At 46.9% G+C, this 16,652-nt stretch overlaps 6 protein-coding genes across 6 annotated transcripts; 5 read left to right on the top strand and 1 right to left on the bottom strand.

Moving 5' to 3' along the window:
* Positions 1-911: 911 nt before the first annotated feature.
* Positions 912-2,975, top strand: COCVIDRAFT_107204 (hypothetical protein; the record flags this gene model as incomplete). The annotated part of the gene is made up of 3 exons (XM_014698131.1): positions 912-999; positions 1,103-1,673; positions 1,736-2,975. The coding sequence occupies 3 exons, from the start codon at positions 912-914 to the stop codon at positions 2,973-2,975; spliced, it is 1,899 nt and encodes a 632-aa protein (XP_014553617.1).
* Positions 2,976-5,437: 2,462 nt separating this feature from the next.
* COCVIDRAFT_107203 (hypothetical protein) lies at positions 5,438-6,577 on the top strand (the record flags this gene model as incomplete). The annotated part of the gene is made up of 4 exons (XM_014698132.1): positions 5,438-5,970; positions 6,067-6,172; positions 6,253-6,379; positions 6,456-6,577. 4 exons carry the CDS (start codon positions 5,438-5,440, stop codon positions 6,575-6,577), a joined length of 888 nt encoding a protein of 295 aa, XP_014553618.1.
* A 1,383-nt stretch (positions 6,578-7,960) lies between these two features.
* On the top strand, positions 7,961-8,941 carry COCVIDRAFT_29190 (hypothetical protein; the record flags this gene model as incomplete). The annotated part of the gene is made up of 2 exons (XM_014698133.1): positions 7,961-8,425; positions 8,495-8,941. 2 exons carry the CDS (start codon positions 7,961-7,963, stop codon positions 8,939-8,941), a joined length of 912 nt encoding a protein of 303 aa, XP_014553619.1.
* Positions 8,942-9,901: 960 nt separating this feature from the next.
* COCVIDRAFT_40373 (hypothetical protein) lies at positions 9,902-10,504 on the top strand (the record flags this gene model as incomplete). Its single annotated transcript, XM_014698134.1, has 3 exons — positions 9,902-10,060; positions 10,115-10,211; positions 10,260-10,504. 3 exons carry the CDS (start codon positions 9,902-9,904, stop codon positions 10,502-10,504), a joined length of 501 nt encoding a protein of 166 aa, XP_014553620.1.
* Positions 10,505-11,093: 589 nt separating this feature from the next.
* COCVIDRAFT_107216 (hypothetical protein) lies at positions 11,094-12,768 on the bottom strand (the record flags this gene model as incomplete). Its single annotated transcript, XM_014698135.1, has 4 exons — positions 11,094-11,518; positions 11,565-11,901; positions 11,949-12,490; positions 12,546-12,768. 4 exons carry the CDS (start codon positions 12,766-12,768, stop codon positions 11,094-11,096), a joined length of 1,527 nt encoding a protein of 508 aa, XP_014553621.1.
* A 1,936-nt stretch (positions 12,769-14,704) lies between these two features.
* On the top strand, positions 14,705-16,643 carry COCVIDRAFT_29193 (hypothetical protein; the record flags this gene model as incomplete). Its single annotated transcript, XM_014698136.1, has 3 exons — positions 14,705-14,721; positions 14,781-15,041; positions 15,089-16,643. 3 exons carry the CDS (start codon positions 14,705-14,707, stop codon positions 16,641-16,643), a joined length of 1,833 nt encoding a protein of 610 aa, XP_014553622.1.
* Positions 16,644-16,652: the final 9 nt, after the last annotated feature.

A 16,652-nucleotide genomic window follows, 5' to 3' on the forward strand; every position in this document is an offset into this window, starting at 1 on the left:
TCCTCCTTGCATTACAATACGCCCGCCGGCCATGGCCAACCGCCCACCCAATTGGTCACGGCAGGCCCCATCAGCGCGTGCCCTTCGGCCCTGAGCAATCCACACCCTGACACAGAACTTGCCTGTTCCGGCAATTCTCGCACAAATGGGGGGGGGTGGGTTCGGCACGGCAAAGGCAAAATCAAGGAGACGCCTTGGGATTGGGGGGGTGCCGCTGGCGCAAGCCGCAAAGACTTGTGGCGCTGCCGCCTCTTGTTGCTTTCTTTGCTTTTTGGTTAGGCCTTTTCTTTCGTGGGTGGGCGACGGCGAGGGGCTCGTGCGGTGGGCGGGCGGTCGGTTTATTAGTCCGGGGGGTTGCGAGTGGCTTGGCCCGGCCTACGGCGAAAGCATGTGTGGTGACGTTATGTGTGTGACATTTTGATTTTGGGGTTAGTAAAAGAAGGGTGGGTTGGGGTTTTCTTGCTATGTTCTAGGAGAGGGGGATTTTTTTCTGGGTGAGTGCTTGTGTTTTTCCTGCGACAGGACTCCGTTTAGAGTACTTGTTACTACTGATGGTCGGAGGGTATAGTGATGTACATCCTCGTCTTTAGAACACCATGCTTGTGTGTTATCTGTATTACGTAGAAACACTACTGTATACGTGTCGCGGATGCACAGATAAAAGACATGCATCTTTTGTGTCTTTCTCTGTTTGGCCACCTTGCGCATCTGCGGCTCGTTGATAGTGTAGGGCTTATCGTGCAGTTGTACATATGTACCTGCCTTGTTTCGTACATTACGTATGCGAGAAAAGTGGGCGCGCGTTGTCGTGTTGGGCATCTTACTACTGATAGATCATCAGCTGGAGTCTCGCCAGGATATCATTTGCTGTCGGTGAAAAAAAGCCACACGTTTCTTTTTCCAGGTACACAATGTCGTTTCTCAAGCTCGAGGGGCTGCACGTTTTCTGTACGGGTGCCGCGGGCGGGATTGGAAGTGCGATTGTGGAGGAATTGTTAGGTATGTGACGAGTCAATTACAATGCGCAGAAAATTGTGCATGCTGTAGTTTCTTCTACAAAGCAACGATGCTACACTTGAAATAACTACTAACAAGAAAATAGCCCAAGGCTGCAAAGTCACGGCGCACGATCTTGTCCCGAACCCTCTTGCCTCCACCAATCCCAACCTCTACTGTATCCAAGGCGACATTAGTTCTGAATCTTCTATCCAAGACTCAATCGCGAAAGCCGTTAGTCATTTCTCCCAACCAATAAGTATACTCTGCGCCAACGCGGGTATCACGGATGAATCTTGCAACTACCCTATTTGGGACATGCCCAGCGACCTGTGGGACCGCACCTATGCCGTCAACGTCCGCGGCACCTTCCTGACTATCAAGCACTTCCTCAAATTAGCCGAAACATACCAAACTGAGACTGGCAACGAGATTGAAAACCTGAGTATCATAGTGACCGGGTCCGAATGTGGGGTTTTTGGTCAGGCGGGACATGTCGAGTATGCGAGCGGAAAAGCGGGACTGCAGTATGGAGTTGTGAAGACGGTTAAGAATGAAATTGTAAGATTGAATGCAAAAGCGAGGATCAATGCCGTAGCGCCGGGTTGGGTGGATACCAAGTTGATTGAGGGAAGACTGGATGATCCGAAGGAGATGTGGAGGGAGGCTCAAGCTACGTATGTACCGAAATCTTCTGTTACGTCCGAAAGGGCTTGCAACCATGTACTAAAATATTTAGTGTACCATTGCGAAAGATTGCACAGCCAACGGATGTGGCGAGAGCAGTGGCTTTCCTAGCTAGCCACCGTGCAGCAGGCCATATCTCGGGTCAGTGCATTTCTGTGGACGGCGGCATGGAAGGGCGCATCGTGTGGTCGGAAGACGAAATTCGCAAATCGCAAAACACTGCTGCTGAGCCTGAAATACCAACTGCAGATGTTGTCGAAGAGACATTTGGCACTGCTACTCAAGGCGTTTCTCTAACTAGCAGAGATGCCTCAGCCTTGGCCGCTCCTCTGGCTTCGCCCTTGAGCGCTCCTCATAGCAGTTCCAAGCCAAAGATCAAAGTCCTACTCTCAGTCGACTTTGATGCTGTATCTGGCTGGCTAGGAACTGGCCAAAACCCGTCCAACAACCTCGCGGACTACAGTTCAGGCTTCTTCAGCGCCTACGTCGGCGTCCCGCGTCTACTCCGACTCTTTGCAAAATACGACATATCAAACAAGACAACATGGTTCATACCCATGCACAGTGCAGAAAGCTTTCCCAACGAATTTTCGTCAATCAAAGAAAGCGGCGCAGAAATCGGATTACACGGGTACTGTCACGAGGGGGCGCCTCAACTCACAGCAACCCAAGAACGCGAAGTCCTCGAACACTGCATAAGCCTATACCAGGAACTCCTCGGCAAGCGACCGCTGGGCTACCGCGCACCACTTTACCAACTGCGCGAAAACACAATCGAGTTGCTAGAAGAATACGGATTCCTTTACGATTCCAGCTTATCTCACCACGACAGCAAGCCATACTACATCCCCAAGTTGCCTCCAATCGAAGTGCCTAGCTACACCGACACCGCAGCAGCAAAAGACTGGATGAAGCCGCTGCCCAGTGCCGGCGCGCCAACATCCAAATCGCTCGTTGAAATCCCGGCGAATTGGTATGCCGAGGATATGACGCCCCTACAGTTTTTCCCCAACACGCACAATTCACAGGGTTATGTTGATGTTCGTGTCATTGAGAATATGTGGAAGGATAAGTTTGAGTGGATTAGGGGCGAGGCTGAGGAAGGGCTAAGAGGGGGTGATGATGTGGTTTTCCCACTGGTGTTACACCCGGATACCAGTGGTATGGCGCATGTTGTTGGCATGGTGGAGAGGGTGGTTAAGTGGTTGAAGGAGTTGGAGGGTGAGGGGGTGGTGGAGTGGTGTACGTATGCTGAGGTTGCGGGGGAGTGGAAGGAGAGGAATGCTGTGTGAAGTTTTGAGATGATACCTTTTGTGGTATGTCTACTCTTAGCTTCAATAGTAATTGAGGTATATTTCTTGTGCTGCTGTTTTAGCAATGATATCTCAGGAATTTGCAATCACATTGGTAACATGTTCTTCAACGCCAGTCCATTCCATATACAGCTATCTGCACAAACCTTTGCTTCTCCAGCACTGGTTTAACTTTGTTTCCTCTCCCTATCCCTATCAAAAAACAAAAACGACTATGCATTGCTGCCCTAGCAAGCGAGAGCGACTTTGGGACTTGAGCCGTGTCAGCTGATTATGCATTCCTCGTTCTACTAATATCTAGTTAGATCCCTGTTGTATCGTCACTTCACATACCCCTGGTGACTTCGTATTGCCTTGATAAATTTCCCAGCAAGATGCTGACTTCCCCTCTTTGTCCACGAAATTGTTTCATCAGCTTACGTTCGCGTGTAGCTAGTTGAATGAATATCTACATCTTACGTAGTGTTCAATAGCTGTGAGTTGTAAGTCAACATCAACACTGTCCTTTTACCATCACTTTTCGATGCTTTTTTTTCACAAAATAATTGCAAGTTTAAAGTTTCATGCTCGTTGTGGTGAATAACTGAATGCCGGCGACAAGGATGCCAAAGGCCTCTGATATTGTTACAAAGTGCTAGGGTCACTTCAACCGTCTTACATGCTCTTTCGCGTACTACTCCAATCAGGTGTGAGAATAGGCCAACGTGTCTCTATGTCTTACTGCCCGAGGGCCGATGTCGTCTTACGGGACTAGGTACTACGGCAGCACTGACATAAGCTTTGTGCAAGCTATGCCATGGCGTGGGCGGCAAGTCTTTCGTCATTCGCACTGACTACTTGGGAAATTTTCCGCACTACTGCAACAAAGAATGCTTTTCTCAGCGTGTTCTCAAAATGTGATGTTTGGCGTACTGAAAAAGAAGGATTTCAATAAGAGTAGAGTCTTGTGCTTGAAGACTGAGACCAGTACTACACAGATAAGAATGGTCGCAACTTGAAAATGGTTAGCAGATGATGACTGAAATCAAGTTGACTGGGTAGCATACCAAGCAAGCCCCAATTGAGCCCAAGGCTCTACATATCTACACCGGGGTGCTGCCCCTGTCCCCGAGTATATGCCGGTGGAGATGCCGTGACGACACTTGTGCCTGCAGGAGATCGCTCACATATCCCCACCCCCACATTGTCCAAAATTGGCTTTGTCGAAGATCAACCTGGGGCTCTGCAATCGCACTGTACATACGATTTTCACAAGGTTAATTCTCAAGAAGTTGATGATGAATTGTAGGCTCAAGTCTCCCATCTGTCGCATGTTGCTCTCTCTGTGACCCAGCCCACTCGTCAGTCAAGATACACGAGAAACTGATCTGTGCAGCTTACACACTTTTCCCGCGTACCACGAAGTATATACCCAGGTCAGTGCCTAGTAAGACAGGGGTATACATATCAAACAGGTTAACACCAGAAAAGCTTAGCTCAGATCAGAGAGCTCACTACCAACATACCCATCAGATATTGTCAGGGCTCCCCATGGAAAAAGGTGAGATGGATTTGAACAAACGAATGGTTAGGCGATGTTGAGCGTATCTATGTTTTGGTTAATCGCGCAACTATTCTGTGGGCTTCACAATCACACACTAGGCTTGGAAAAAGTTAAGAAGCTGCAGTATGAGTGACAACCCTGTCTTGCAACTGTACACGTATTGAGTGGTGTAATTAATTACCTTTATCTTTGCCTTGGGCATTTCCATTGCTTTTGAGATATTGTGATTCAGGATCAGATACGCGTGTATGATCGCGTGAGATGGACAACATAGGGCCGAAAAGTACAGCTTCAAGGTCGGGTAGTAGTCGTCCGTAGTAAGCCCGTTCAAAGTCGTGTAAGGTTTGATTGAGAGCAACATTCAAGCCCGTATATGCTGATGCTCTATATGCAAGCGATGATAAGATCTGGTCGTGGGGGTTCACGTTCTGCTATACTGATATACAATTCGACAACACCTGTATACACGTACAAGGGAGATGGTTCATGGAGGCCTGAGGAAAACATCTTTCCCCTTTTGTGGGACGGTTTGAGAACCTCCACGATGAAGTGTTTTTGCCGCTGATCTGTCAATCCCAGTATATGCCATACACGTGCTGTCAAGAGTGTAAACAAGTGGATTGTCGATTGAGCAGGTGATATACGCGTGGGGTAAAGGACGTCAACTACTCGTTGGACATTGTGCGGCCTGGGAGAAAATGGCACGGTTTGATACAATTGCGTAAGGATTGCGAGATATGCAAGTTGATGTGCGAAGCACGCAACCTCAGTCGGAAGATACGCAGTTCAGCGTGGGAGGGAAATTTATATAAGGGGGTGAAGCACTGCATCAACAACAGCACCACTCACATTGAAATATCAGTTCCAAACAGCAACTTCGGACTCCACCAATCAAGCCATGCGTGTCCTCATTGCGGCCATCGCTCTCTTGAGCATCTTTTCTGACCCCACCTCTGCCCATCCTTCTGTCCTTGACCCCCGAGCCCAAACCAAAAACATCTATATCCCCATCGGCCAGATCCTCCAAAACTCCAAAGTCGAAAAGTCGGGCAAGGGCACCCAGGGCCCTCTCAAATTCAAGGGGACACTCCCCCCAGAGCTCAAATCCCTCTACAAAAGCATGGCCCCCAAGCCTGATCCCCTCAAAGAATCCAAAATGGGCCAGAACGTCTGTCTCGGTGATCCATGCTGCACCAAGTATAACGATGGCAAAGTCACGCCCACGCCCTTTTTCGAGGTCAGCGAATGGAGCCAGCACCTCGGTATCCCGCGCCGCATCTCGGAACCTTTGTGTCCACCTGGCAGCGTGACCAACTCGCGAACGATATCCTACACGTATTCCATCAATGTCAATATCGGCCCTGATCTAAAATTCGGCCCATCTATTTTGGATAAGTTTGGAATTCGTGTCGGCTTTGCTTATACCTGGGGGTGAGTTTTCTTTTTCTTTGCCAGAACAGAGACACACTCTTGAAGGTGTCTTCAGATGGATGTTGCTTGGCTAACTACTTGTGATGCAAATAACAGAACTGCTACGACAGTCGGATATACTGCTGCTTGCACCGATGGCGGCAACTATCCTTGCTATTCTGTGTTCACTCCACGCATTGGTGTGATCAAAGGTTGGGGATATGTAAGTTCTAGAGCCACGCAATCTTATTTTTCTTCATCTTCTTTGCTATTTTTACTAACGCTTCTTCTCTGCGCCGGTAGATTGCAAACGTGGGCACGGGCGGTTTTATCTGTTCCAAAGGGCCCAGGTCGTTCATCGAGATTCACGTACCGGTTGTGCCATCCGATACTTGCAATGGAGGAGACAGAAATCCATGCGGACCTTCTGGTAAGACGATTCTTTTTCTACAGTCATGGAAACAAAAGAATTGGGTCGTTTCGGAGACTAATTGGTGTTTTGATAGGCGTCTACGATCATTGCTTTGCGACAGGACCGCAGGCGGCTGCCCTGTGCCCTCGCAGCAGTGTGGACTTGAAGCATCCACCCTCGCGATCCTGCCCCAATGGTATTACCGGGCAGCCGTAATGGCAGCGGCCATTCTCAGCCGATTTTCCTCGCTCTCTAAAGGCATACTGTATGCGTGTGTGCCAATTTTGAGGTCTAAGACCATACAGATTAGCTTCCGTCAACAAATCTTAGGGGGAAGTCGGCTATACCGTGATGGAGTGCGAGGTTTACTTATGGTGAAGTAGGGACAATGCCTTAGGACTAGATGCTGGCGCACTCAATTAGTCGTTGTGTGCTTGCAGCCTCCCTTAAGAAGACATTAAATTTACCTACTTTCACTTGATAAGCATGTTTTTCAACTGTAATAGAATCCTGTCACGACTAGGATTGCGTTAAATACCCTCCTATGTTGTAGTCGCAGAGACCGTAAACACGAACTAGATGAGATAACCATAAGTCTATACACGACTATAGGAGTGACTATCTTAGTAGCTCTTTACATGGCGGATGTCTAAGCTAAGCGGTCTCAAGTAATCGTAGAGGCATATAACGAAACTTGATACGCGGTTGTGTGGCGTTCTTGACCTTGCACGTATGGATGCGACAAAACACAAGCCCCCTCATATGCAGGAGATGTGCCATAGGTATGTAGTTTCCTTCCTGCCAAGAATTATATTACTCGCTACATACACTGAAATCAGAGTTACCATGGTTGTTTGTCCGTATTTTTGCACATATCTTTGCACGTTGCTTCTTGCTTGGAAATCAGTGTTTCCGCCGTTTTTTGCGCAAACCACCCCACTGCCGAATCCTTGTCCTACAAAAATTACCACCAAGTGAGCTCCTGTCTGTTGCAACACGCCAGGGCGATATTGGGCAGAGTTCGAACAAATTCAACCAACCTCCAAGCTTGAATACTCAACAATATGCCTCACCAAGCCCAAGGTAGTGTACTGAAGTGCATGGAGCGCGTGTTGTAATCTATAAAGACACATTAATTAACCATTGCTAGATTGCTGAGGTCGCCTTAGATAGGCAAGCGTACCACTGCTACCTTGTAAGGATTCTTCTAATCACATCATTCAAGCAGAACAGCCAACTACAATGTCTTTACTCTTTACCTAGTCGACTGCTATCCACACAACTACACCTTGGGACGTCATCAATTAGCGCAATTTTAGATTAACTCCTGTTCCGGAATGACGGAATTACGCCCGTAGATTCAGCATGTATGTATAGTTAGCTACATCTTTTGAGCGTGATCAGTTCGTATGCACAGACAGCTTGTTACAAATGAAGCTTACGATATATTCGCACTAGCACGAAGTATAAGAACAATACAAGCGAAGCTTTAAGAAGGCACTACTACAAGTCTCTCAATCGCCTTTCAAATTGTGCTTTGCCCGCCTTTACCACCCATTCTTCCGTAACCAAAACAAGTCCGCAGTCAAACCCGCCGAAATGGTTAAGATTGTTTTCGGAGGCTTCTCGTTGTCTGATCAGGCATACTTCAAGATACTAGAAGAGCGCAATCAGGCTGTTAATTTACTTCTCAAGAATGGTGTTAACAATATCGACACTGCACACATTTATCCTGGCTCCGAATATGGCGTCGGCCAGCTAGAGAAGCGGAAGGAGTTTACTATTGATACTAAGCTCCCTGGCGGAAGTATCCCTGGCTCAATCACGAAAGATGGCGTTATCAAGTACTTGCAAGAGTCACTGAGGCGCCTGCAGATTGATCACATTGATGTTCTGTACATCCATACACCCGACGACTCGGTTCCTATTGAACAGACGCTTGAGGGCATCAACGAAGCCTATAAGAAGGGCGCTTTCCGCCGCTTTGGACTAAGCAACTATACCGCTAAACAAGTCCAGGAAGTCTATGATATCGCTAAGGCAAAAGGATACCTACTTCTTCAAGTATACTAAGGCTATTTTAATCTGATTTCTCGTTATGGAGAGACTGAGCCTCTCTCTACGCTTCGCAAGCTCAGTATCAATTTCTACGCGTATTCGGCTATTGCTGGTGGCTTCCTGACCAAGTCAATTGCAGACCTCGACGCAGGTGTTGGTCGGTTCAACAAAAATGTCATGGGTGGGCTGTTTAGCATGCTGTACGACCACGAGCACTTGCGCGAGGCGCTATTTACATGGAACTATATAGCTAGGAAAGAGGGAGTGTCAAACGCTGAGCTTGCGTACCGCTGGGTAGCGTATCATAGCGCGCTACATGGCGACGAAGATGGTATTCTTCTTGGTGTCAGTAAGCTATCGCAGATTGAGCAGACGATCCAGGGCATCAAGAAGGGGAAATTGAGCGATGAGGCAGTCAAGGCTATTGAGGTTGTCTGGGAGAACATCAAGAGACATCCCCCAGTGGGTGAAATGAACGATGTGGTGGCATCTGTAAGGGATGCGAGGATCTCCTTGGAGTAAGCATAGGCATAGGTGTAGGCTTCTGAAGAGTGGAACGGTTGGCCGATAGCGCCCGCAATCTGGAGAATTCTCTTATGCTAATATGCGTTTGTATGACACTACTTTGAAAAGATCGTCACTTCGAATTTCAGAATGGAGGGTCCAGGTAGGCCCCGAACGCGCACCGATGCACTTTGTCAAAGGTACGGACAAGATGCCACGACCCAAAGGATCGAGAGGGAGCTTCTCAGCAGGCTTGAAAGAAAAATATGAAGCTGCAGAGGAAATAGGGAAACCAGAATTTTGCTCAGCCTAGCGGCAAAGAAGGGATGTAATTGATGAAGCGTGTAAGTGACTCCACGCCAATCCAATGCCCAGAATGATGCGACTCACAAAATCCATATGAAGATAAAATTTAACTAGCGATTCATATCAGTAGTTTTCACGTGTTCAGGACGACCAGTTTCCCTCAAAATCTCGTGTGTTCGTCTAAGGTAGCCTTGGATAGTCGGCCAAGCCTCGTGACTCATGTACGCAAGGTGCATCAACTCTCGGGAGAAGTTTCATCTTGCTGGAAAATTAATGTTTCGACCGGTGGTGTTGGCTCAAATAAGCTTCGCGGTAGATTTAAGGGAATAGTAGTGACTCACTTATGATAGATTCATTCCAAGTTCCAGGTGAGGCTTAAAGGTGTATGCTACAGTCATAGAAGATCGCTGGAAAAGAGGTAGTCAGTATTAGCAGCCTGAAAAAGGCTACGGCAGGTCATCTTCTTTTGTGGCGGTGTAGTGGTGTGCTGGAAACAGCGGGGAAAGTGAGGGGCGAGCTAGCTGAGTAGGCAGCAGAGCTGAACAGGCAGCCGTGCTTAGTGACTATTTAGACATTTATACTTCTCCCCTACCCCAGCTACTCAGGGTTGATCTTCTTCCTTCAAACCGATACTCAAGGGCTAAGCGCATACTTGACCTATTGTTCGCAGTCATGGCTAAAGACACCGGAACTGTCTATTTCAACAAAGATAGTGCGGAGTATGGCTTCATGAGCAACATGCATATCGCGCCATTCACCGTTGACGACGTCGAGTACAAGTCTACCGAGCACTACTTCCAGGCTGCGAAGGCGCGTCACTTCAAGGACCATGTATATAGAAATCCCATATTTGCCCGTCACTCTTCATGTATTGACCAAGCGTAGGATATTCTGCGCGAGATTCTCGATTGCGACAGCCCAGTCAAGGTTAAGTCCTTTGGAAGAAAAGTGACTCCTTTTGACCTCAACGAGTGGGATGAGCGTAAGTTGTAGTATCCCAAGAACTACATTCCATGCTTATACCGTGGAGTCAAGGAAGCGGTGATGAAGGAAGGCAATATGCATAAATATGCCAAAAACCCTACCCTTCAAGAGAAGCTTCTTGCCACTGGCGACCGCCATCTAGCTGAGTGTAACCCCAGAGATCGTTTTTGGGGAATTGGTGTTGGCAAGGCCAAGGCAGAGGCTGTTGGCAAGTACCCCGGCAAAAATGTTATGGGGCTTATTTTGGAGGATGTCCGAAAACACTTCCGGGAGGAAACTAAGCAAAAATAGCTTCTCAAAGAGATTTTTTCGGGTACATTTCTTTTATATTCCTGCTTAAATGTGGTTTCTCACTCGTGAGGGAAATTAGTCTGCCCTGTACAATGGCTGGTGGGTCTGGAAGAAACCAGGAGCAAGGAGATCTGAAGTGGTAGGAAATGGTCAATAACTGTAGCTCCTGAGCATATTATCGCAAAGAATTATTTCAATAGACTACCGACACTGCTATCTTGCTTGCAGTGATACTCCGTACCGTAAGCGCCATAAATCCATGGGGGACTAACAGTATTTGAGTAAGCCGATTGGATATTCATGATTCATACATGAGTTGTTTCTTAGTATCAAGGCAGAAGTAAGAAAGGTTTGTAACCTGGCCCTCTATGCGGAGCACGAGCGCGAAATTCTTGCGTGATTGGGCTCATGTATTTGAAGCTACTCAGCGTGGGTCCTTGTGCATTTGTCTTCATTTATCATACTATCTAACAGTGCAAAGACTCACTCTACTCTATGGGTGGATCTATCGTCTCACTTCTCCAGTTAAACAATGCTGAAAGAGCCTCTATATTCTCTCCACCAAGCAGGAACTTGATTAGTGCGTTCCTCATTTCACAATCACGCGTATTCCCTTGCTGCTAGCCTTGGGAAGAGGCACGAAGAAACTTCCCGCCATATCCACGTCGCTTCTATCTGTCTCATACAACTCCAAATCTACCAACCTGAACAATCCTGAGAGACCTAGATACATTTCTGCCAACGAAAAATTCATGCCCAGACACATACGCGGGCCCTTGCCAAAGTTGGTCAAATACTTGCTTAGCGGATGTCCAGTGGATGTCATAGGGTTATCTAGCCAGCGCTCTGGGATAAATTTATCCGGATTAGGGAATAACTTTGGATCCGTGACCTGTAGGTAATTTGACATGCTGAATTCTGTACCAGGAGGTATGACGTATTGGTCATACTGAATAACACCCATTGGATTTGTACGTTGAAGTCGATTAGTCAACCCATACGACATACGTAGAGCTGTAGAGGTTAGCTTGGAGTGTTTGAATGTCCGTGAATTGCTTACATTCTTGCACAACCGCGTTTAGGTACGGTAACTTTTCAAGTTCGGTGAGAGGCAGCAGTTCATCAGGGTTAGGCATAGCCTTCTCAAGCTCCTCTCTCAACCGCGCCTTAACGCCTGGCGTTTGCAGGATCCAGAAGCTTCCAACGGTGAGTGCCGTCTTTGTCGTGTCGATACCTGCACCCACAAAACTCTGCGCTTCATGCTCCATCATCTCCTGGGTAAGTTCGCTCCTGCTCATGCTAGACTTGAGTAGCTCGTGGAAGACAGTGCGATGTGTGACATGCTTGTCTGCATCATTTTCGCCAGCCACAATTCGTCGGATCTGGCCTCTCACTTCCTGTATTTGTTCAGCGGGGTGTATGATGTTAGAGATGAGCAACTTACATGGCGAAATTCAAAGACTGATTTCACCTTAGGGTCTACCATAACAAGGAACCACTCCGGCAGGCCCTGGAGCCACTTTGAAATGGTGGGAAAACATGTTGCAAACGGAAATGAGTAAAGAAAATTGTGGATAGCCGTTGTAAATGGCGACTTGAATTCGGGAAAATCCAAGAAATCGTAGGATAAACCACAGATGTACCAGGTGAGTACGTCAGCCACATAGGCGCCCCAAGCCTCGTTCAGACATACTACCTTTCCAGTTCCCTTGTATTGCGTCTCGAGAATATTGCACATCTTCTTGATCCGAGAGCTGGTGTAAGGGCTAAAGTCTATGATCTTTTGCCTAGTAAAGAAAGGAGCAACAGCTGCTCTGCGGCGGCGATGATAATCATGTTCGATTGAGTCGACTAAGGCTTGTGGGTGCGCAAGGCGATGCGCCATTTGCGGTAGTTTGTCGTACTTCGACTTGGTATTGAAAAGCTCATTGTAGAACTCTGCATCGCGAATGTGTACCTCTGTTGGTGTAATACGAATAATTGGGCCTTGCCACTGAGGATCAATATGGGTATTGTTGAAATCACTCGTGTCACAACTTACCATATTTTTCATGCCATTCTTCAATTTTGAATATAAATCTTCCTCCCTTTACCACCTCCCAATATGCCTCAACCCAAAAGGTAATTGCAGTAAGCTTGGGGCCCGGTATGTTTGCAATGGGACTAAAGAAGAGACGATATACAACTAAACCAACAAAGTAAAGGAAACTGCCCAACAGGGAGACGATGATTGTGTTTTGGTTGAGAGTTGACAGTACAGCCATGATAACTAAGGCAATTGCTAACACACAAGAATGATGGCCGGCAAAGAAGGGTAGCGTTACTATTTTATATTAGAGTGTTTCGTGATTGGGTTGCGCCTATTCTTGGATGTCTGCGGCCTCGTTAGAAATGCTAGATACTATGTGCTGCAGGATGCGGCCCGATCTAACTCTATAACGAACAACACACTACCTTGTCTATATTGTGGTGCATGTCACAGGTTTTGTATGTGGAGACGCTAAGATCACGATCGGGCTCTTCTTCGGATGATTCTATACCCGATCCATGAGAGAGAAATCTTAGAATACTCTTAGTATCGCGACTCTAATTGGTATAGGTTGTACTGTTTATAGTATAGCTCTTACTCTCTACTCCGACCTGTATTATCCCCTTGCTAATGGTCCACACACAAAACTTGTGCTATGTACTACAGTAATCTCTTAAACATCCATGTATGTCGGCTGCATTGGTTCTACCCGGACGATATTGAAAAAATGGCTCAAATCTGTTAGAAATGCTATGATCGGCCGGGCTCCGAGACGTCGGAGATAGGGATGTCCACCGATTTAATCTTGCACGGCTCTCGCTTTCATACCATGTATTATACAATCTATTACAAAGTTAATTGCCTATTACATACGGTCGTAGATTATGTAAACTCTATTCAGGCGTACGTATTGGATCTGTGATTTTATAGCTCTTACAAACGCTTTGCTTAACATCCAACAAATGTGCTCTCCAAAGGATAGGAGAACTCGCCATGTCGGCCATGTCTAGTACTCAGACCCCCGACATCCGAAGACCGATGGCCGATAACCGAGGCGCAGAAGCTATCTCCGATATGCAGAACTACGCCCAAGCTTGCCATAGCGAGAGAACATATACATATCATTAGACCAGTTCCAAAAAAATTTCGAGGTCGACGTATGCCTGATTGACAAAGCAAGCAATACTCTCATGCAACGACGGCCACCCAACCAAAATCAATGGTGATACGCCAGAAAGCTCGCGACTTCTAAACTTTGCAAAACCATTACGATGATATAATTCTTATTGTTTTCTATGAATGCGGTATGCGTCACATATTAGAGGAATAATTTAAGCAAATGATGACCTAAAGATGAAAGTTATTGAGGCTACAGGCTGTATGAAATATGAACTATTCTAGAGTGCCGGTCCTTTTTTTTTCCACTTGGTAAGGCTTTACAGCAACATGTCCCACTTTTGCATTTGGAGTTATGTATGATGTGTACCAAGTATGCTTTCTATTGAATTCCGAAATCCACCAATAACCGCTATGCGAGCCTCGGAGATATCATTCGGCTCCGACATATTCGCTCTCATCTACATACCGAGTATGGTAACAGAGAGCCCGGGTTTAATCGGAAAACGTTCGTTTTTCGGAGAAACGAAGTGCTCATGATCTCCACAGACGGATGATAATGGGTTTTGTGGCTTCTAAGAGTATCATAATCTTGGCTTAGCGGCAAGTGAATAGATTACTGTTCTAGCACTGTATCATAACTCTGGCCTTGCTCTCGGTCAATAAATTTTCATCAGATAATAGATAAGATTATAATACGATCAGATAAGATAAATCATAGTTTTCATCTGATAATAATCATACGACTACTACCGCTCGATTGGGTAATCCGTGAGCGAAGTGTGGGTGTACCACAAAGGCGGGTTTGCCTTAGCCACATTTGTACCGGTGGAAACTCGAAACCAGCTCGTATTCCGTCTATGAACATTGATGTTGCACTGCATTTACCTAACATGGCAGGAAGGTTGCAAGATTCACGTGGGGGAGATGGGTTGGGACAGGGTAGGCCAATCACCACGAGCAACTTCACCCAACATATATATATTGCCAGTGGCACAAGAATTCAATTTTATCATGTCATCACTAGTATTTCCTGCAGATAGATGCATTGCAGGATGAGTTTGGAATTCAAGTGAGCAAAGTCAAAAGCTATACCAAGCGTCATTGCTAACCACACTTACAACGATGTAGAAGTCCTCCCTCCGGCAAAGAGGAGTATTCTGTACAGGCTGGAGACCATGGCCTGAACTCTGCTCCTGCATCGCCTAAGCCAATTACAAAGTCCAATACCCCTCACATCGACGAAAAACCAGGTGCTCCTAGGTCAATAGAGATAACGGATGCCGACCATGAGTCGGCAAAGATCGACACCTCCGCCCCGAAAGGAGTTCAGAATATACAAGCCTTGACCTACTCATGGTCTAAGAAGGACCTCATTGTTGCTTATATCATGTATGACTCACTCTAGGTGCATGCTGGCTCTAGCTAACCTTTGACAGGGTGTGGCTAATAGAATTTATACTCACATGGACTTCGGGTACTGTGGGGACGCTAACCCCATACATTACCAGTTCGTTCCGGGAACACTCACTCACGGCGCTTACCGGCGTTATTGCATCCATTGTTGGAGGCTTATGGAAGCTGCCGTATGCAAAAATAATGAACGTTTGGGGTCGTCCTCCTGCTCTCTGCCTCGGAGTCGCCTTCACAACCGTTGGGCTGATCATGATGGCTGCCTGTAACAACGTGCAGACATACTGTGCTGCGCAGGTGTTTTTCACCGTAGGTTACAGGTCGGTTGACTTTTCGCTAATAGTCTTCGTCTCCGATACGTCCAAGCTCAAGAACCGAGGATTCTTCCTCGGATATCTTGGTTTACCTTGGTTAATCACGACCTTCCTCTATGGATTTGCAGTGGATAGGATTGTCAGTCCTGGTGGGATAGGCCTAAGATGGGGCTTTGGTATCCTCTCCATCCTTGTCCCCATCGTCTGCTTACCGCTGATCGGCCTCCTCTATGTCAACCAGGCCAAGGCGCAAAAGCAAGGCTTGATTGAACCCCGCCCTGATCATGGCACTTTCATCCAGAAGCTCATTCATTATGGCAAGGAATTCGACCTCATCGGATTGCTCATTCTTGCGACAGGAATGGCGCTCTTCTTGCTCAGCTTCAACCTCTACTCATACCAAGCCGACCGATGGAAGTCGCCCATGATCATCTGCTTTATCATTTTTGGTGCCCTTCTCATCATTGTCTTTGGACTATGGGAGAAGTACTTTGCACCAATTCCTTTCATTCCTTGGCATCTCCTCAAGAACCGCACTGTCATCTTTACCTATACCATGGCTGCAACTCTCTATATTGCTTCGTCCTGTTGGAGTCCATACTTTTACTCTTGTCTGATTGTCCTTTACAACCAAACCATTGTTCATGCTACCTACGTCAGCAACGTATATGCTATGGGCGCCTGCTTCATGTCCTTCGTATATGGTGTTTGCTTACGCTATTATGGACGCGTAAAGGTGTACTCCTTCTTTTGGGGAGTACCACTTACCGTTCTAGGCACGGGATTGATGATTAACTTTCTTCACTCCGATGACAACATTGGATATTTAGTTATGTGCTATCTCTTTCTTTCGCTAGGAGCGGGTGTTCTGGTTACTTCAGAGCAGACGACGCTTATGGCCGTTTCCAAACAAGAGGACTTTCCTGCTCTTCTAGCATGTGAGTCTCTGGTTATTTCTACAGGGAATGCTATCGGATCAACAATTGCGGGAGCCATCTGGACTGGCGTTTTTCCAAAGAGGCTATTAGCCAACCTTCCAGTAAATGTGTTGCCCGAATTTGCAAAAATTTACGGAAGTCTCCAAGTACAGGCAATGTACCCGGTTGGATCTCCTACACGCGATGCGATTAACCTGAGCTACGCTCAAACTCAAAGGTACCTGCTCATCACGGCCACGTGCATCAACAGTCTCTCGTTGGTCAGCGTTGCATTTTGGGAAGACATTGATCTGAAGAACCAGAAGCAACGTACATTTGGTCCGTTGTAAAGAACTCAT

The sequence above is a fragment of the Bipolaris victoriae genome (assembly GCF_000527765.1).
Source record: "Bipolaris victoriae FI3 unplaced genomic scaffold scaffold_83, whole genome shotgun sequence".
Classification (NCBI taxonomy): domain Eukaryota; kingdom Fungi; phylum Ascomycota; class Dothideomycetes; order Pleosporales; family Pleosporaceae; genus Bipolaris; species Bipolaris victoriae.